At 50.1% G+C, this 20938-nt stretch overlaps 1 protein-coding gene and 1 long non-coding RNA gene across 2 annotated transcripts in view; one reads left to right on the plus strand and one right to left on the minus strand.

The window, feature by feature from the left end:
- Nucleotides 1-4321: 4321 nt before the first annotated feature.
- The window catches only part of LOC142560619 (uncharacterized), a 29830-nt gene continuing 13213 nt past the window's right edge, over nt 4322-20938 (minus strand). The window contains exons 2-3 of the long non-coding RNA XR_012823402.1: nt 7370-7459; nt 4322-7191 (exon numbers count right to left, since the gene is read on the minus strand). This is a non-coding gene — a long non-coding RNA (uncharacterized LOC142560619). The remainder of the gene's footprint in view (nt 7192-7369; nt 7460-20938) is intronic.
- Nucleotides 11053-20725, plus strand: LOC142560612 (uncharacterized). The gene is made up of 2 exons (XM_075672829.1): nt 11053-11467; nt 18814-20725. Exons 1-2 carry the CDS (start codon nt 11165-11167, stop codon nt 19690-19692), a joined length of 1182 nt encoding a protein of 393 aa, XP_075528944.1. The 5' UTR covers nt 11053-11164; the 3' UTR covers nt 19693-20725.

Genomic DNA, 20938 nt, shown 5'->3' on the forward strand with positions numbered 1-20938 from the left:
TCTTATACTTTTGAGGTATATTCTCTTTCCTCATGCTGTTCAGCTCTAGCTGGAGCTGGTACACGACTCTGGGCTCTGCATCGGCGACAAACACCAACGCAGCAACGTTTCAATACACTCGCCTTCAACCTTGGCCTTACACATGCAGCGGTGGCCACCGACGGTTCTCGTTGCGCCAAGATGTGTTAAATAGATCAATATTGGAGATTGGGCTAGGTGAGACATTAAAATTGGCAACGCATTGAGAAAAAAAGATAAGAGAAAGGAAAAAAAAAGAATGGGAATGCAAGATATTAAAATTAGCAAAGCATCAAAAAGAAAGAAAAAGGAGAAAGGAAACAGACAAAGAATGGGAATGCATACTAACACACATGCGATCGGCAAAGCAGTGGAAAAAAGTCAAGCGTGGGCTTTGAGTTAACATGCATTCCTGAATTAGGGGTAAGACTCCCTTTGTCCATGATTTTTGGGCTGTTTTGCCAATCTACATGTATAAATACACGACAATGTTAACAGCACAGCTAAATATCTAACCGCTGGAGTTGCATGTCCTAGCTTGCAGCGGTGAGCTTTACTTGTGGGGTGCATTTTCATTGCAATGTACACTCGTTATTTGCATTATATACTGCCTGCATGAACAAGCAGGCAGAAGCACGAAAATGCGTGTTCCAGTTCGTAGGGCTTTGGAAACAAACCACTGCAAAATCACTGGAAGCGCCGTGTCCGTGCATATCCGCCATGTCGTTTGCATAGCATGCCACGCTCTCGCTGCTGCCGTTGGCGACGCTGTTCGCAAGCGCGCTGCTGGCGCCTTACGACGGCTGCACCGTGCCTATACATCAAGGCTTCATTTTTTGCCGGTTAATACGTTCCCGGAAAATACGATATTTCGGCACCAACGTTCAGCACGTCGGCAAACTGCGATCGTGTGATACGCTTTCCGTCCGCTAGATTTCATGTGAACATGAAAATTCGCGAGGCAAGCACCATCAAAACAAATAGAAGCGCCCGCCACGGCAGCTTCCTCACAGTACTAGCCGCCCGTACTCGGTTTCCTTTTCCCGTACCAGCAAATCTACTAACGCCAACCCTATAAGCATCTTCGCCTATCTGTTTCACAGAGCGTGTGGCGTGCTGCCGTTGGAAGTGTATGCTGCACACTTTTTTAACATAGGCGGTAAGCGAAACGCGCCGCCGTTCCCTGGTGCAGGGGGTGTGGAATGAGCGTCACGTTTTGCTCTAATGGAATCGCGTTCTGGTGTCGCCCACCAGCCCGATTTCTTTGCGGCTTCCCCGTCGCCGTATTAAAACACCGCGCAATAGGAACACGACACAGCGCGTTTCGCGAGCTGCTAGGGTCCTATTAGTTCGGCGCGCGTTCGCGTCTCGTGCCGCAACCATCGACTCTCGCGGGGTGGGCGAATCAGAACCTCTCGCCACGATTCTCGCCACCCGGAGAAGCTGCTGACCCAGGCCGAATTCGAGCAGCGCGAACGTACGCTCGCCGAAGCCGGATAGAAACGACAAACGCGCCTCTCGGACCGGTCGGACCCCACGAGCTCGGCGCACGTCGGCATCTCGTGCTGCAACGACTCCCGCAACGCCTCGCATTTCGTAGGTGTCAACTACAGTTGCGTCTGCCGAATTTTAACGCGAGAGCGTTAAGGAGCCCGTGTCACAGAAGATCCGGCATCCCGCGTCGGCGTCCGGCGCCAGACGTAAAAAGATTTTCGAAGGCCGTTCGATCATGTGACGCAAGGAATTCACTGAATTGAATTTCTCAAGCTGAAATACGCGGAAAAATCGTAAACTATGGCTTATGCACTACCTGCAGGCATGAACATAATTCTGTTAGGCGAAAACTCAATCCCCCTTTTCAGCGTTTCTACAATGCACAGACCGGAGTCAGCGTCCGCCATTTGCGCAAGCCGGCGCGCAAACATCTCGGAGTCCACGGAGCAGCGCGCCTGCTTCCTTAATAGACTTCCAGATGGCACTCGCCTCTGCCGCATCGCGGCCCCTGCAAGAGGCCGCGTTTCGACCAGAAATTGTGCCTTCGTGCATAGCGTTCACCGCGAGCGTTTCCCGGTAAACATTACGGTTACATACGCTGCAGTTGCCGGGAAGCGTGAGCAGCAGTCAGGGACCTTTGAATGCTATCGCGTTCCACTCTAAAAGGCGAAGCTTAAGCGTCCTCCAAAATTTTCTAGCTACTCCGGATGGTGCGTTTTCCCGCTTAGAAGGTTTTCATCGCGTTTCACCCCCACGACATTTATTTGAACGAGGTTCTGATGCGATAGGTTGATTACCAGAATGAAGAAATTAAGGTCAAAGTTTTACCATTTGACTTTCGCGCCAACACCTTAGCGCTGATACGTTAGTGTGACGTCACAGATTTCAAAGATCTCTTTTTCTCACGTATTTGGGGTCGGCGTTGGCTCAGTAAATGTTCCCGAAACTTGCCAGGTTGAAACCTTTGGCTTCTTTAGAACACAATTTGTAGTCCGTTTTTAGCTGCTAAGGAATTAACTAGGCGCTAGCACGCGACGTGTTATAAACTATGACGTCACGGCGAGGAACTACAAGGCAGCGTTGCCACTAGTCTTTTTTTTTTCTTTTTTGCCTTCTCTGGCTTACCACGCCTCTACTCGCGGTTAAGAGTGGCGTTTTTGGTATTGTAGAGGGATAATATACGAATACAAGTGGAAGCACTATTTCTCTTAGTGAGCAAGGGTTGTCAGAAACTTGTAGCTTCGTTATCTTGCGAAAATTATTTTAGCATAACTTAAAGTTTTCACTCAGTCTAGCACAAAGTTCAAATTTGCATGAAATCCACTAAGAGGAACCCACACGCATTTTTTTAATGTTTATTTATCTACAAGTACTGCAACACCAACGGGGATTTTGGCAGGGTGGTTACAATTTTTTTCTTTCTCAGTACCAAAAAATATATATATAACCGTCAGGGACGCATCTTTAGTCCAGAACAAGTATGAAAATCCGCCAGGTGTGCTGGGAGAATGTCGCTCAAGTGGAATGAGTGCATGTGGGCGGGGCGAGGTGCTAAGCACAGTGCGGCTACGCTACCATGTGGTGGCTGTCTTGCCGCGAATAACTTGCCTAGATGAAGAGTTTACATGAATTCTCTCAGGTATGCAAAGTTAGATGGAAGTGTATTGGTCTTCATGTATGGATCGGGCAGCATGCAGGCACGTGTAGAAAGACCAAGAAGAGAGGAGTGAAACGAAGGGGGGATAGTATACGGGGACGCGCGTTTTGCTAAAAATGGCAAAAGAACAATTTTGCGCTTAGCGCGCTGCTCTGTTCTTACTGAAAATTTACGGAAAGACGGCATTTTATGGTTCGGATCGTTCAATGCAGCACCTGACGTAAGACGATCCGGACCATAAAGTGCCGTCTTTCCGCAAATTTTCAGTACGTAAGAACAAAGCAGCGGTAAGTGCAAACAAAGCGCGGGGGGGGGGGGGGGGGGGGTGCGAAGTTGCCTTAGGTTAGGTCACATATGAAAGCCGTTATCCTTCGGGGGCCACTTCTTCTGGCCCTCTTCACCACATGCTTTGTAACGTGGTGCGGCCGTCGCTATATACTACTACCAAGCAAGCCTTCAACTTGTATCGAAACATGCGGCGGAATCGAAAGCCTCGTCGTATGATCTCACTGTTAGAGAGGACAATGATAGGAGTTCTGGAGAGTCTGTCTGGTCTTCATGGGACACAGAGATAGCCCACGTCGCCCCCATAAGTTTTCTCGACTGTGTCAAGGGCAGGCGACACACAGTTTGGTTCGTTCCGGCCGCCCGTTTCTTGAAGAGGATAAGCTGGAAGTGGTTAAGATGTTGCGGACAGTTCATCGTCAATGTCAAACGAAAGCGCGAGGTCAACAAATAGAAAAGTTATCGCAAGCGCCCGGGCGAGATGGGGGTGGGCACCACTTCTATGCAGCTCTTGGGCACAGAGGCCGATCGTTCACAAAAGTGCGAAATTTCCTGGCGGCGGCCGTCAAATTGAAAGCTCAACACTTCGAGCGTGGCGCCAGAAGAGTCGCGGGGCCACGCTCATGTAGCATGAAAACAAGTTGCCGCACGTGCGCAGCATCAAACAGAGATTTGGTTCAGTAAAGTCCTACGTCGCGTAGGTGCATGCGCTGTTGCGTACTCCAGGGTAGCGTACCGTACTGCTGCCGAGAAGTAGCGACGCCTGCCTATCGAAGCTCGACCGACATTACTTATTGGGTAGCGTGGCGTTGTCGGCGGGCTGCAGGCATCCGGTAGATCATGGCGACCAAGCAGGGGCGAGACGATTTGCTAGTGCGAAACTTGCACTGTTTATTCGAAGGTAGTTGAAATAAAATAAGAAGAGCATGAAGTATGAAGTCTCAAATATGAAGTCTATCAAAAGTACATTTCGGAGCCCCTTAAATAGGCTCTCTACAAGTGCGGGCGGGATCTTGCTTCCGTCGATGACACGTGACAGGCACGGAGAGAGGGCCCCTCCTCCTGCAATACCGAGCACGGGTAGGAGAAGTCGATCCTCTTTTCGACGAATCCGGGGAGAAGGTCGGGTGAATGACCTCTCCGGCGCCGTGGGGTCCGGCCAAGAAAAAGTGAAGGGGATGAGGTAGCACCCACGATGCCACGACCAAGAGAAGGTGAACGGGATGAGGTCGCCCGTGGGCTCCGGCTCAGATGGTAGGGTGAATGATCTGTCGCCACGTGATGTCAGACGCCAACCCTAACAGCGCGTAACGCTTGAGTGACCTTCTACAAGCGCTTGTCGTCTAGTCGCTATTAGATCTTGCCGTTGAGTGGGTGAATTGGCCGACGTTGAGGAGAATTTTGAGGTGAAACTGAAGGTTCATTTACATTATTTACAGTAATAACACAAAGCAATGAACAGCCATAAAGCCATCGACGGCCGACAGCAAATCGGATGCTGCGGCCCGTGGCAAGAACGAAATAAAATGAATGAATGATTGAATGAATGAATGAATGAATGAATGAATGAATGAATGAATGAATGAATGAATGAATGAATGAATGTCTCTTCTCCCTGTCTCTCGCTTTTAACCCCTTCGGTCACTCGGGGTCACGTCATTTTCGGCCAATCGTCGAGCCCGCTCAGGTGTCATTTTCCTCCAATGGTAGACGCCCATGCAAGTGTCGTCAGATTCGGCCCATGGGGTCGCTCCAAGGGTCCACTGTCCGAGGGGCGACTTCCACCGGCGTTGCCTCCTGGCCTGCAAGCGCTCAGCGGGAGGAGACGGGTTGTTCTCGAAAGACTTTTCAGAGCTGTAAAAACAGCTTTGCTCGGGACCAAGATCAACTACCTGGAATCGTGCCAGGCTCCCGTTGCACTTTCGGGAAGAGTCAAGCAGGGGTGGAGACAATAGCTCGACGTGCGGCGCACGAGGTGGGGGTCGCCAGCTTGTCTGACAGGTCCGGGAACGTGATAGACGCGCCCTTGCGCGCCATAATTGGAATGCGATGGCGATTGGATGTTGTAGGGAAACTCGAGTGACGCTAGGAAAAGGGTCCGTATCCAGCATCGCATAACCCTAAAGTGTGTGTGTGTGGGGGGGGGGGGGGAGGTCAGAAAGCCACCTGTACTTCAGAGTGCGAACAATGCTAGCGGCGATAGGGAGTTTTCATAATTGATATTCCTCCGCTTTTCTTTTTGGACGCTTTCGTCGCTTTGCACCGTCTCGCGTGGGCGTACCTCGTCAGCGCCTCAAATGCAACCAACTTGTGATGGCGGTGTTTCCAATACTATTGCAGGCTCGTGCCCTGCGCCTTGGCACTGCGCCTTGGCGCCTTTAGCTCGGGTGCTCCTATCTAAATACATGTAAAAGGAGAATTAGTTTTTCTCCTCTACCACTGCACCAAATTTGACGAGGTTTGTTGCATTTAAAAGAAAAACGTAAAATCTAGTGACTGCTCGTTTCGAATTTTTGAGTAAGGTCGTCAATTTTTTATTAAAAATCGGCAAAAATAGAAAATTTTCGAAAGAACGAGACTATCATGTTTACAACTCTAGCTCAACAACGAAAAATGATATCACAATTCTGTGAATTGCATCTAATAGTACATCTAAAGCGGACAAAATTGATATGTTACACATGAATATAAAAAAAATGTAGCAATATGTAAATACAGCTTTTGCAGAACCCTTGTAACCAACGTAACTAATTCACGTAATATGTAAAATGACATACCGAATTTGTCCGCTTTTAATGATCGAATGGATGCCGTTTACAGAACCCTGATATCTGTTCTTGGTGCAGAGCTATGAATTTGTAAACATCGTGCTTCTATTTTTTTTTCAATTGGTCGAATATTTGAAAATATTTTGAACAAAATTGAAGCCCTACATCGAAATTTCGCTTCCTACAGTCACTAGAATTTAACTTTCTCACTCAAATGCAACAACTTTCATTAAGATTGGTCAAGGGGTTATTTCGGAAAAACGTTTTTGCGTTTTACATGTATTTGAATAGGCCGCGTCGGAGTTGAGCCCGAGCCTCTTAATTGATCTTGACAGTCACGATCCCAGTAGGCTCCTCCCACCTTAAAGTATCCCAATACTCGGGGCTCGCAATATAAATTTTGGATCATATAGGAGTCCCATGCCGTGGCCTTTGAAGACAAAGTAGACGAACGGTATGACGTCGAAAGGCAGAGGTCGTTCGACCAGCGGCAGTCGTGCGCGACATCGACGTGGAGGAGGCGCGTGCTTTTGAGACGAAAGACCATTGCGACACTGCGTTCTGAGCTCGAACCGCCTAATAACTGCGTTGCAAATGTCCTCAGCCTATCTGCTGTCCCGGGCGATAAATACCTTGTGCGCGACTTTTTTTAGGAACTGCGAGTAGCTGCAGTGCCCGACAGTGGAGAGGATTGTACACCTTGCAGTACTCCTGCTCGTTGGGTTTCTGGTTCGGCAAAACCTGCACTTGAACCTGGATCCGGGGCTCGATCATTTGCCGCAAACTTCTCCACGTCCGCGTCAGATTGACTGGGGCAGTTTTCGTAGCTCGAACGAACGTAGTCTGTAGCTTGTCCCTGGATATGAATTCATAATGACGAAAAAATTATCCCAAAATGTAAAACAGAAGGACCTCGTTCTCGATGCTACTGCCGTCTTCGCGCTTTCTCTTGTAGTTTTGAGCCATTTTCTGCAAAAGAGAGAAAGAGAAAGCAAAAATTGAAGTCCGACTGCTTATGTAAAGTTGGCTGTACTGCAGTGCACCTCTGCAGAGCAGAGAAGACAAAGTTACAAAAGAAAAATAAGCCAGCGTTGCTTAATGTGGGGTTCTTTGCAAGACAGTGTAAAAGAGCAAGGGAACGACTTACCTAATTGGACGAATCGACCTGGTCCGGCCGAGCTGACCGCTCGAAACAGACAGCGACTTCGGACAGATCTACCCCCGCTTATACAGCCGCCTGGCGAAGGAAAAAAAAAAAAAGCACCGTATTGAGCTCACTGATATTCAAGAACGGCGGGTTACGTCACATAACTAGTTTTTAGTGGCTAGATAATGTGGGTGGTATATTACCCAAGTACTACGTAGTATTGGTGGAGAGAAGGCCAGGAAAGTGGCCCCAAAATATAAACGTTCCTATTTAACCAAAACCTACCGTTCTCGAAAAATTCAGAGCATTTATGCTAAGGAATTGATAGAAAGACGAGTGGAAAACCATGAATTAGGTTTTGATTTGTCTTACATTCGTATGGGCAAAATGGGTATGGGTCCCTGGTCTTATCGATCTATACGGACGACATAGTGCTATCTAGCAGACAATGCAAGAGATTTACAGAAATTACGAATACATGTGGCAATGAACCGACATATCTAGGCCTTACTTCTACAACATAGAAATACGGAATTATCTTTATAATGGGACCAGTAACGACATTGTATCAAATCAACAGCAGCAAGTCATACCGATACATTTAAGCTATATACAGTCAAACCCATCTGTATCAAGGCGCTCGGGACCTCCCAATTCATTCGTTATACAGGTCGCTTCGTTATAAAGATCACATACCGCCGTACCGCTCCCGATAGAGTAGGTTAAGCAGAATAAAACTTCTATTTAGCAAGATTTCAAAGGACACTTAAGAGCAAACTTTAGCTCGGGTGCTCCTATCTAAATACATGTAAAAGGAGAATTCGTTCTTCTCGGCAACCGCTGCACCAAATTTGACGAAGTTTGTTGCTTTTAAAAGAAAAACTTAAAATCTAGTGACTGTTGGTTTCGAATTTTTTACTTAGGTCCTTAATTTTTATTAAAAATTGGCAAAAATCGAAAATTTTCACAAAGGAAACTATTAAGTTTACAACTCAGAAACGAAAAACGATAATACAATTCTGTGAACTGCACCTAATAGTGCATCTAAAGCGGACAAAATTGATATGCTATACATGAATCTCAAAAAATTTAGTAATATGGAAATACAGCTTTTGCAGAACCTTTGTAAACAACGTAAAAAATTCACGTAAGATATAAAATGACACATCAAATTTGTCCGCTTTCAATAGTCTAATGGATGCCGTTTACAGAACTGCGATATCTGTTTTCGACGGAGAGTTAAGAATTCGCAAACTCGTGCTATTTTTTTCGAACTTCCGAATTTTTGAAAATTCTTTTAACAAAACCCGGGACCTAAATCGAAATTCCGCTTCCAACAGTCACTAGAATTTAACTTTCTCTCTCAAATGCAACAAATTTCATTAAAATCGGTCCAGGGGTTATCTCAGAAAAACGTTTTTTTTTGCGTTTTACATGTATTTAAACAGGCCGCGTCGGAGTTGGGCCCGAGCTAAAGCTTCCTCTTAATGACAGAACTTCAAGGAACTCGTTCACGTCTTTTGCTGCGCAGTTACTCCGATAGAATGAGCGCGAGTACGTGCGACAGATGGCATCGAGGTTACCGCACGCTCCAGGCTCCACTGCGATACCCGGGTGTGACGCGGGCTGCAGCTGCACATGTCACCGAATGCCGTAATTGCTTACATCGTAGTCAAGCAAACAGACAAAATTTCGAGCTCTCTATCGTGTCACCTTCGTCGGCCTTCCCCATCCAATCGTTGGCTTTGGCGTCGTCGCCGACCGCCACTTACCGGGCAACTCGCGTCGCCGGCAACCTCGACGTGTTCGTCAACCGTCGCAGCCGCGTTGCAATTAACAAGCAACGTGCGGGTTCAGTTGACCGATTCCCGGAGCTGTGCATGGCGCGGGACTAAAACACTCGCTGTCGATGGGTGTGCACGCTGGTCAAACGCGTCGCAAGAGCTACAGAGCTGACCGCAGCTCGTGCAGTGGCGGGACGACTGGGTACATTAGTACACATGAACTCCTTCGCTGTAGAGGTAAATTCGTTGTATAGTTGTCTTCGCTGTATAGAGGTGCTCAAAAAAAATTGCGAAAGGTGGGAATTTGGCCGGGGCACGCGGAATCCTACGTTGTACGTGTGATTTCGCTCTAGTGGTGTCCGTTGTAGACGCGTTCGACTGCAAATATACGGAAGGAAAGACTTATTCAAGCATCCACCAACATAATCTGAGAAGGAAGCGGAAGCGAGATACAGCGATAATGAAAACACACGGAGCCACTTTGGGGCCACAATAAATACGAGGTGGTGCGAGGCATTCGGAAAGGAGTAATCGTGACAGCGATAACGTTCGCAAATGCCACCCTACACTTAAAATTAAATATCTTGTCGGGGTTCGAAGTTAACCAGCGGTCGGTGCGCCGACTGGCATATTGGGGGCCTACGGTGAGACACAAATGAGGCAGCGCTGGGTGACATAGGTTGGGTTTCTCTTGAAGTCAGAGAAGAGCAAAACAATTTTTTCAACACTTGACTCGGGAATGTGGATGAAAAGAAATGTGAGGGGGGGGAGGGAGGGGCTAAAGTGCACAAATTTATGTACCTCAAAAGCGTGGACACGAAATGGAGGAAGGGGCCAAGAAAGTCGGCGACCAAGTAAACAGCCAATCCTTCAGTGCGGGTATGTGCCACTAACATCTAGGATCTACTTCCATAGACAACCAACCACCAGCAGTCACCAAAAAGAAAGTGAGGGAAACTGCATGGTAAACTGGATGCAAAGAATGGAAACCATAGAGACTTACAGGAAAGGCTTACAAGACCACTGAGACAAGAAAGCAGGTGGGAAAATTCCGTACACTAACACGAAGCGCAGCGCCTTGCTATTTGACACACCGAGCTCGGGACAAAACCACACCGGAACAATTATTCGCAACACGATGAGGCATGCGTTTCTGCTGCAGCAAAAGTCGGTAAACGACTCAGAACATCGTGATGGATTGCCAAGATATTCTCTAAGCGAGACCCGTGGGAAATGTTCGCCTTCCAGATGCGCTGGGATTCAAAGCAGACGGTCCTTTTGGCTGCACCATAGAGATGGCTAACGTTTTGTTCATTGGCGGTGCCATAGTGCTCCACTTACCACTTTGTGATGCTCGCTGTTGCCCCTTTCCGATTTTTTATTTCTTTCGTGCGAGTGCGTGTGTGCTGCTTTTCTTCATTTTTTTATGTACTCTCGTCGTTTGATCCCTCGTTATATACCTTTGTGATATACCGCAGAAGAGGGCCGAGTTGCCACGGAACTAGCGGACGACATGCAGCAGCGCGGCGTCATTCAGCCTTCTCAGAGCCCTTGTCATCGTCATCTGTCGTTCTATAGTGCGCAAAAATGATGGCTCCATTCGATTTGGTATCGATTATCGATGCCTAAAAAGGATTACGAGAAAAGACGTTCGCCCACTGCCTGTGATCGACGACGCGCTCTTCATTGTCTGCAACACTTATCGGCTTTAGATCTCCGCTCTGGCTACTGGCCGTTCCCACGGCTTCCCAAAGCCTCTTTCTCCTCGGCCCTGTCCCACGTAGTGGGCACAACCGCCGCGCTTCGAAGAGCAAGCAAGCTCGAGCCGCTCGTGCCTCGATCTTCGGCCGCGGTCGTGCGAGGTCGTGGTGGGAAAGCGCAGCTCCGCGGTCGCCCACGCCACGCGGTGAGACCTGCAGGGAGGCGCGCCGTGCGGGGCGGCGGCAGGAACATGGCGCGGTCGACGCCGCCGTCGGCCGACCCAGCTCTCCGACCCTGACCGCGGCGGGGCATGGTCGCCTGGCCCCCGCCGTCGCTCGTGTGCACGGTAGCCGTCCTGCTGCGCGTCGGTATCGCCGCCGCCGGAGTCATGTCTCGCCGTCGGGTGCACCAGCAGCAGTCCGGGTCGTCGCCGTCGGGCGCAGCTCGTCACCATGACGACGTGGTCGAGGACGGCGCCGCCGCGGCCGATCCCGTCATGCTTCTGCCGGAGCTGGTGGGCCGCCTGCTGAACGAGGCGGCCGCCCGCGTGGACGACGAAGCCGTCCGGCTCGACGACGGCGTCGTCTGGAAGCCGCTCCGCGAGCCAGACCAGGTACGCGGACAGACGATCGCTGTCCGGTGACCCCAGGTCGGTTAACCCCAGACGATTCGAATATTTTTTAAATTCTTTAATTGAGAGGGTCTGTAAGTAAGTTGAGCTGTGCTACAAAGCTACCCTTCGACAACACCGTGCAAGCAAAAAAAAAAAAACCATATCGAAAACGGAAGACGGGTGGCGCCGCCGTAGTTAGACTCCCGCACTAGGTTGCAGTGACGTCACGGATTTTGACCGGCGTCCGCTCGCGGGCCTAGATAGTTCGTTATCGGTAAAGAAGGGAATTGCATGGTATTTTAAAGAAGCCACACGACTGAGTTTAGCATTTTTCGAGAATACCTATTGCGTCATAAAAGCTCGCAAACGACAGAACAATTAGAAATCTGTGACGCCATACCAAGGTAACGGAGCTGGAGGTTTCGGCGCGAATTTCAAAACATCATACTCTGACTTTCGTCTCGAAACCAGAGAAGAAAAAAAAGAAAGAATACTCCAGGCACGCCTCAAAATTGGGTTTTCAAGTTTAATAAGTTTTCTAACTGGCTTCGGTTAATTTCGTTTCTCAGAGGGTATACGCGTCATAAAGCTGAATGTGGTCTTTTGGGGGCAGAATATCGTGACGTCTGGGCACTCGCTCCGGCTCGCTCGGATCGTCGGCTATACGTTTTTTTTGTTTTTTTTAGCTGCAACAAAATTTTAGAAATTGCTTGAGGCAGATAGCAGATAGCAGATAGATTATTCGATGAGGCGGCCATTACTTCTCCGAGAAATCGAAATGCTTAATAATTAACATGATTACGCTAATTAACTTCTAAATTACTTTGCAGGACATATTTATATCTACGAATTGTACATATCTAGTAGTCAAGGTTTATTGACTTGGAAAGAATCTTCAGGACTGCGCCAGTTTGAAGACATTAATGTTCAATATGTACGACGATATATTGGTGTTCCAGCTATTTTTGCGATTCGATCCATAAAGCAGCGTTTTCTTTTAAAAATAAGTGGAACAACAGAGCATTTCTACGGCAAGTTTCACGGCGCATATAACTCGAAACCGGTGCCATCCTCAGAATTCATTCTAAGTCAGTACGCCTTGCTACTCATCGGCGTCAATTCGTACGTGGGTTAAGATGTGTGCCGTAAAGTAATTATTAAAAAAAGGTAATTACGGCAATTTATATGCAATTAAGGATTTTGCTTTCTCGTAGAAGTAACGGCCTCTTCATCGAGCAATTTCGATCAAGGATTAGAATTGTGCTATCGGCTAGACAATTTTTAAAGATATGGTTCAGCAAAAAAAAAGAAGAAAACGGAAAAACAGGGCAAGGAGGAAAGAAAAAGCACCCTGCATGCTGCTACTCGTTGCGCAGTCCGATGTGTACATAGCAGCGCGCAACAGACGACCCAAGCGAGCCGCGGGGTGTTTTGATCGCACCGCTGGTACGATCTGTTGGGAACTCGGCGCTGACGCCCGTGGTTGTACCTGGGTCGCAAGCCCCAAGGGTAGCGTTGGCCTGGCGGCCTGGGGTACAACTGGAAGCATCCGAAGGTCCCGGCAAAGCATGAGTCGACTGGTAACAACAAAACAACTTGTTTATTTTAACATTGCAAAGAGTTGGCGGTCAGGTTGACCGAAGTAGAGAGACGGGAGAGCACTTTACTCAACAGAAGAAATCGGAGCCCTCTCTTTTGGCGTCCGGGGGCAGCTGTCTTTATACTCTCGCAGTTGAGGGCAAGAAGGAACCCCTCAATAGACGAGCACGTGAACGTACAATGTCGTAGCGCTGTCGTAGCGTAATGTCGTAGCACAATGTCGTAGCACAATGTCGTAGCACACTGTCGTAGCGCTGCCGGTCGGGCACAATGACTGTAATGAGAGGGTGATCCCTGCTTTCGCATCGCCTGGTTCGGGCACAATGACTGGAAGGAGAGGGTGATCCTTTGCGGTCGCATCGCCGCAGTCGCGCCTGGAAACACCTGGCGGGGAGCGTTGCGGCGACGACGATCGGGCCAAAATGTCTGCCGCCCCGCCGCAGTCGCGCCGGCAAAACCACGTGTCGCAGGCGAAACGCAACAGACCGCCCCGCCGGGGAAAGGAGATCCCGATGGACAGGGGACTGCATCCGCTGTCCGGAGGGATGTCGCTCGATGATGCTCATAACCGAAGTCGGGCGTCCCTCGACGTTTCTTGAGCGCAGCGCACAGAGAAGGCCTCGTTCTCTCGTTCAGGTTCGCACGGGACACTGCAAAGTGACTTCGGGAGAGTTCACATTTTTGTTCTCGTTCCCGGCAAGCGTTAGAACTACGCTGAAACTCAACCGCTCAGTCAGCAAGCACGGCACAACCCTCACTAAGCCCTGCCAGGCTCTTTCCCCTTTTTATACCACTGCCTAGTTCCTTACAGTAGTCTAGCATCACTCAGAACGCGTCCACAAATTGGAAAATTGCACTAGAAAGCATATCATCACTTTGAAACACTAAACAAAAGCAATATGTTAAAAAAAATCCTGCCTCAGGAAGAAAAACATCAGTAACCAACAATTTTGAGGCTGATTCCCACGTTAGGGGCTTCGACTTAAGCCATCGGCGTTACCGTTGAGACTCCCCTTTTTGTAACGCACCTCAAAGGAATATTGTTGTAAAGCGAGGCTCCAGCGCAGGAGGCGGCCATTTTTGGGAGAGATGGTCTGCAGCCATTGGAGAGGGCAGTGATCCGTCTCAATGATAAACCTCGAGCCGGCTAGATAGCATGACAATTTCTGAACGGCCCACACGAGACACGCACACTCTTTCTCGGTGGCGCTATACGCCTGCTCACGACTGGTCAGCTTACGACTAGCATACAGGACGGGGTGTTCTACTTCTCCATTTTCCCGTTGGCACAGTACAACGCCCATGCCTCGCTCACTAGCATCGCACTGAACAATGAACCCTGTTGTATAGTCTGGCGATCGTAGCACAGGCTGGCTTGTTAGGGCACTCTTTAGGGCGCTAAAAGCTCTTTCCTTTGTCTCGTCCCAGACGACTGTTTGAGGCTCTGTTTTTCTTAGAGCATCCGTCAGGGGAGCCGCGATATCAGAGTACCTGGGAATGTACCTCTGATAGTAGCCGGCGACACCTAAGAACGACCGAATATCGGTCTTCGTGCGCGGTTGCGGAAAGTCTCGCACAGCGGCCACTTTTATTTCAGAGGGGCGGCGACGACCCTGACCAATCACGTGACCGAGGTAGACAACCTCGGCCTGTGCTAACTGGCACTTAGGAGCCTTTACTGTCAAGCCCGCTTCGCGCAGGCGGGTTAGCACTGCCCGCAAGTGTGCCATATGCTCAGACCAGGATGCGGAGAATATCGCTACGTCGTCTAGATACGGTAAAGCGAATTCTTGCTGTCCCCGCAACACTTTATCCATGAGGCTTGAAAAACAGTATGGCGCGTTCTTCAAACCAAAACTCAACACTTTAGGACGGAATGTTCCCATTGGTGAAATGAACGCCGCATACCTACTAGCCTCTTCTGTGAGTGGAACCTGCCAATAACCCCTGACAAGATCTAGGGTGGAAATAAACTGAGCGCTACTAACTTTCTCAAGGCGCTCCTCGATGTTAGGGATCGGATAAATTTGATCCTTAGTGATGGAATTAAGCCTGCGGTAGTCGACGCAAGGACGAGGTTCCTTGCCCGGTACCTCAACTAAAATCAAAGGGGAGGTATAATCACTCTCACCTGCCTCAATAACACCGAGCTGTAGCATTTTCTTTACCTCAGCCTCCATAATATCGCTCTGGCGGAGTGACACCCGATACGCCTTGGATCGTACTGGCTCTGGGGAGGTAAGTTCTATATCATGAGTAAGTACAGAAGTCCTACCAGGCCTCTCAGAGAACAGACCTTGAAACTCTTGTAATAGCTGGTGTAGTTCGGTTTTCTGCTCGGGCGACAGCGGTGCTTTACTGATAAGGTCACTAATGACTTGACCGGTGTCTTCCCTGTTCGTCACTGAGCCTAGTCCCGGAAGCTCGACCGGAAGCTCTTCAGGAACGTTTACCATCATGCACACCACTGCTTCCCTTTGTCTATAAGGTTTGAGCAGATTACAGTGGTAAACTTGCTGTGCTTTCCGCTTTCCTGGCAGACTTACCACGTAGTTAACGTCCGACAGTTTCTGAACAATTCGCGCTGGGCCCTCCCACTGCACGTCTAGCTTGTTGTTTAGCGATGTGCGCAATATCATGACCTCATCGCCCACCTCAAAACGACGGGCCCTGGCTGTCCGATCATAATAAACCTTGGCCCTCTGCTGGGCCTTTGTCATTGCTTCACCTGACAACTCCTGTGCCCTTCTTAAGCGTTCGAGGAGCTTAAGTACGTACTCCACCACGACTGGGTCGTCGCCCCTGCCTTCCCATGATTCTCGAAGCATGCGAAGCGGAGACCGAAGCGAGCGACCGTACACCAGTTCAGCTGGCGAAAACCCCGTAGCTGCATGCGGCGCGGTCCTTAAAGCAAACATCACCCCAGGCAGACACAGCTCCCAGTCAGTTCGATGTTCAAAACACAACGCTCTCAACACGCGCTTCATGACGGAGTGGAGCTTCTCAACGGAATTCGACTGTGGGTGGTACACTGAGCTGTGTAACAGCTTTACCCCACACCTTTCGAGAAAAGTTGTCGTCAAAGCGCTAGTAAACACTGTGCCCTGATCTGATTGGATTTCCGCAGGGAAACCAACTCGCGCAAATATGGACAGTAGTGCATTGACTATCTCAACTGAGCTGAGTTCTTTAAGCGGCACTGCTTCAGGGAACTTTGTCGCTGGGCAGATCACAGTCAAAATGTGTCTGTACCCCGTGGCTGTTACCGGCAGAGGTCCCACTGTATCAATAACGAGCCGTCTAAAAGGCTCCGTTATGATAGGTACCAATTTCAACGGCGCCCTTGATTTGTCCCCTGGTTTGCCCACCCGCTGACAAGTGTCACATGTCCTCACGAAATGGTCTGCGTCCCGAAAACACCCTGGCCAATAGTACTCTTGCAAGAGACGGTCCTTAGTTTTCTTAACTCCTAGGTGTCCGGACCACGAACCCCCGTGTGACAAGCGCAACAGATCCTGACGATAGCATTGAGGCACGATCAGCTGATCGAACTCCACTCTTCGGCGGTCTAGATACTTCCGGTACAGGACTCCACCTCTTTCCACAAAACGCGCAGTTTTCCTGGCGATACCTTCTTTGACATTGCAGCGCACGTTTTCCAGGCTGCCATCCTTTTTTTGCTCGGCTATCAAAGCCGACCGGCTGACTTTTAGCAACCTATCAAGTCCGTCTGACGTAGGCGCGATGAGCAAATCAGTAGATAGCTCTTCTAACTTTCCCGTGTCGGGCGTTTCCTCTCCAGTATCTGGCGCCTTTAACGTTACAGACTCAAGTTTATTCAGTTCGGGCGTGCTCTGAATATCAGCTTGCTGCGCCTCTGACCCTTTTTCGTTTTGCTCTTTAAGTTCGCGCTCCTGTCTTTTTGCAGTCTCCCTCTCTTCAATGGTCTCAAGGCATTCCGACAGCTCGTCATCCTCAGCCTCTAATTCAAGAATAGCCTTTATCAGTTCTGGTTTTCTGAGTTTGTCCGAGACATCCAGACCCAACTCTCTTGCAAGCTCCAACAATTTCGGTTTGCGCAACGACTTCAAATCCATGGCTGCTCTGAATGCTGCTTTCTCTACTGCTTACTATTGTCTTGCCGCAAACTAACCCGGCAGCAACGACAACCACAATTACCAGCTCTGTTTCTGACACTAACAAAAGCCTGGCAAAGCTCAGAAGAAGAAAGTCCCGCACTCACCAAACCTCGCAGGCAGGAATTCCGCGCAGTCGTTCCGCTGCAGGCAACCAGTCGTCACACAGGGCTCGTTGCACTGCTCCCGGATCGTCGTTGAGCTGCTCAGCATACAGTCAACTGCATCTCTTCGCTGCTGGCCTCCGTTGTCGCGATCTCACCGCTGGCAGACAGTTGTTTGAAGTCGGAGGCGATCCCACCGCTGCCAACCAGATGTTTTGATCGCACCGCTGGTACGATCTGTTGGGAACTCGGCGCTGACGCCCGTGGTTGTACCTGGGTCGCAAGCCCCAAGGGTAGCGTTGGCCTGGCGGCCTGGGGTACAACTGGAAGCATCCGAAGGTTCCGGCAAAGCATGATGTCGACTGGTAACAACAAAACAACTTGTTTATTTTAACATTGCAAAGAGTTGGCGGTCAGGTTGACCGAAGTAGAGAGACGGGAGAGCACTTTACTCAACAGAAGAAATCGGAGCCCTCTCTTTTGGCGTCCGGGGGCAGCTGTCTTTATACTCTCGCAGTTGAGGGCAAGAAGGAACCCCTCAATAGACGAGCACGTGAACGTACAATGTCGTAGCGCTGTCGTAGCGTAATGTCGTAGCACAATGTCGTAGCACAATGTCGTAGCACACTGTCGTAGCGCTGCCGGTCGGGCACAATGACTGTAATGAGAGGGTGATCCCTGCTTTCGCATCGCCTGGTTCGGGCACAATGACTGGAAGGAGAGGGTGATCCTTTGCGGTCGCATCGCCGCAGTCGCGCCTGGAAACACCTGGCGGGGAGCGTTGCGGCGACGACGATCGGGCCAAAATGTCTGCCGCCCCGCCGCAGTCGCGCCGGCAAAACCACGTGTCGCAGGCGAAACGCAACAGGGGCTAGTGTCCAGACGTCAATGTTCCGGTGCGGTGCCTTATCGATTCTTAGTTCAATTACTCGCATCTCTGGCATTTGGTAACGCCAATTAGAATTACAGTGGTGTCGATTTGCAAGGGCAAGTTGCGATTGCGAATCCGTGGAGTGCAGGCTTTCAACGCAGAATTGCGCAGAAAAATCACAGGAAAGGAAACGCGGCTTTCCGTACACTATCAGAAGTAGCTTGTCGTCGTTATCTTTTTTTTTTTTACACTTATTACACCTACCACATAACAGTGTTCCTTAATTTGTAACGTGTGTGTATTCGCTTCATTAAATGACATAGAGAGCAGGCCGTAAGACAAGTATTGCGGACTTTGCGGCTTTTCAATATTTTTAAATTTCATTGCACATGATCGCAGCTATCGCAACCATTAGCAGCGCCCCGCTCTCTTTCCCCATTTTAACGTATGGCCCTTTTAGCCAATGTATGAGCTTATAAAATGTGACCATGTCGTTATACGCTTTACCATATATCGCCCATGAGCCCGTATATGTGCTGCGTACGTACAGGGAAGCCGAAATAAGCGCCTCTCATTTCCTCTGTGTAACCTCTCTCCCTCTCTATACCCGCGTGCGCTCCATTCCCCACGTCTCAGGTTAAGGCGGCCGGAGAGCACGTGAGCGGCCTACCGGAAGTGAAAAACGAGCTGCGATCCATCGACGAGGCCGCGGCTGTGGTCGAGAGCGACGTCTTTCCCTCGCGCTTCCAGTCGTCCGCGGTCGCCTCCCGGCTCCGGCAGCAGGCCGCCGAAAAAGCCGCGCCAATCAAGACCGCGATCCTCGAAGACCGCGAACCGGGGACTGACGCCGACATGGCGCAGAACCACCCGAGCGGCAGCAACAACAGCGGCAAGGACGCGGCGAACCGCTCGGGCACTCCGAGGAACCAGAGGATCCCACAAGAGCCGAACCACGACGACAAAGCCGACGCTTCCGACGACGCCAGCGTGACCACGAACCGCGCCAGGGAGGAGCAACGGGACGTCGTCGCGGTCGACGATAACCGAAAGGGCGACGACTCGCTGCCCGGTGGCCCCGAAGTCGGCTCCAAGGCGACCCTGACCGAGACCATCGACGTCGCGGACGCGAGCGTGCAGGTCGATGCGGCCCCCGCGGAGGAGGCGAGGCTGCCGCCGGACGCGCAGCCCGTGACGACGACGACCGCGGAGCCGCGAAAGCGCGTGGCCACGGTGGACCGGGAGATGCAGACGGCGACGCCGTCCAAGAAGTCGTCCACCAGGGACAGGCAGTCGCAGACGCTGCCCACGACGCCGACCCTGTACTCGATGGCGACGCAGACTGACATACAGGACGCGCCCTGGTACGCGTTCCGCACGTCCGTGCAGAAGAAGAAGCTGGCGGCCATCATATCGGCCGTGTTCGTGCTCGTCTACTTCATCCTCTGCTACGGACTCGTCAACGCCGCGCGCGAGATGTACGCTGAGCACATCTTCGAGGAGCTCGACTTTCTCTGACTTTTTTTTTTTCGGGCTCGTGCTGCATCGCAACTTTCCGAGCAGACGTCGCCGTGGAGTGGCTCGCGTGCGAGTCCGTGGCAACGTTTCGGCAAATCGTCGGGAGGAGGCAGAGAACGACGGACACCCATAATTTGCACGTACCGGTCGCGGGCCCGGCAGCGCTGTCAGACAGGTGGCCGGCACTGTCACGACGATGGGTCGGTATTGAAATTGTGTTCGCACCCACGCACGGGGGGTTGGAGGACGCGAGGTACGATTTGGAAGGCTTCGCAAACGCACGGCTCACGACGAAGTGGGCAGGATAACGAATCGCGTCGAGCCTCGAGGAAATCGACGAAAATTTCAGTGTACAATAAATCGACTTTCGGTTCGCCTTCGACCGTTTCACATACGTGTAGAAAAATGAAAGTAAATTTAGGGTATGGCACTCTAGGTAAACTCCCAGGGACAGCGTTCGTCTGTTGCTGGCTTACATGTATTTTAAGACTGCGCTCGCTGTGCTTTGTTTTTGCCTTTTCTTCCCTCAGGAATGGTATGTCACGCTGACATATGCGCCTGCCGCGCGCTCAGATAAAGTGACGCAACACAGATGTAAATTATTATTTGGGGACAAAAGGCGGAAACATTTTTGCGGAATCTTTCTTTTTGTTACGGGAGGATTGTTTTTTTCCCTCTGCAACGTGTACAAGTCTAGCCGATGATATAACGCATATTCAGAAATTCGCCCAGAAACTCCTCTGGGAGTTTATAAACGTTATTGAACTTGATCCGACCACTATAAACCCTTATCAACCCTCATCGGTCGTTATCAACCTTTTTGAAATGATCCGACCCTCATCAAATCTTATCGGTCGTTATCAACCTGAATGTTCAGCGAAGCTGTTGCAAAACCGCCACTACATTTGATGAGCGCTTTACTTAATGCTTTACTGATAGTGATCGGGTGCTTGCATTGAGCTTGTTCTTTATTGAGGCGTATGCTGTTCTGTGCGTTGTATGGGTGATTAAAATGAATGCACTGTTCGCTTCACTTTGCTGAGCGCTTGTAGCCTCTGCCTTACGTGTGTATGAGCCATTGCATGTTTTGCTTGCTCACGGAGGTATGAGCCATTGCACTCGTCTTACGTGACGTACGGAGAGGTTTCTCGTTGGGTAGGCATAGAAACGCTTACGCATTAAAAAAAAAAAGAATGCGTATAAGCTATAGTAAGGTAGAATAAAGGATGTCTCAGGCATTCATAAT

Source organism: Dermacentor variabilis, chromosome 10 (genome assembly GCF_050947875.1).
Source record: "Dermacentor variabilis isolate Ectoservices chromosome 10, ASM5094787v1, whole genome shotgun sequence".
NCBI lineage: Eukaryota > Metazoa > Arthropoda > Arachnida > Ixodida > Ixodidae > Dermacentor > Dermacentor variabilis.

Excerpts from the sequence above, each read along its gene's own strand:
- LOC142560612 (XM_075672829.1), top strand. The coding sequence starts at position 11,165 with ATGGTCGCCTGGCCCCCGCCGTCGCTCGTGTGCACGGTAGCCGTCCTG. Across the intron at positions 11,468-18,813 it reads CGCTCCGCGAGCCAGACCAG|GTTAAGGCGGCCGGAGAGCA; the intron begins GTACGCGGACAG and ends CCCACGTCTCAG.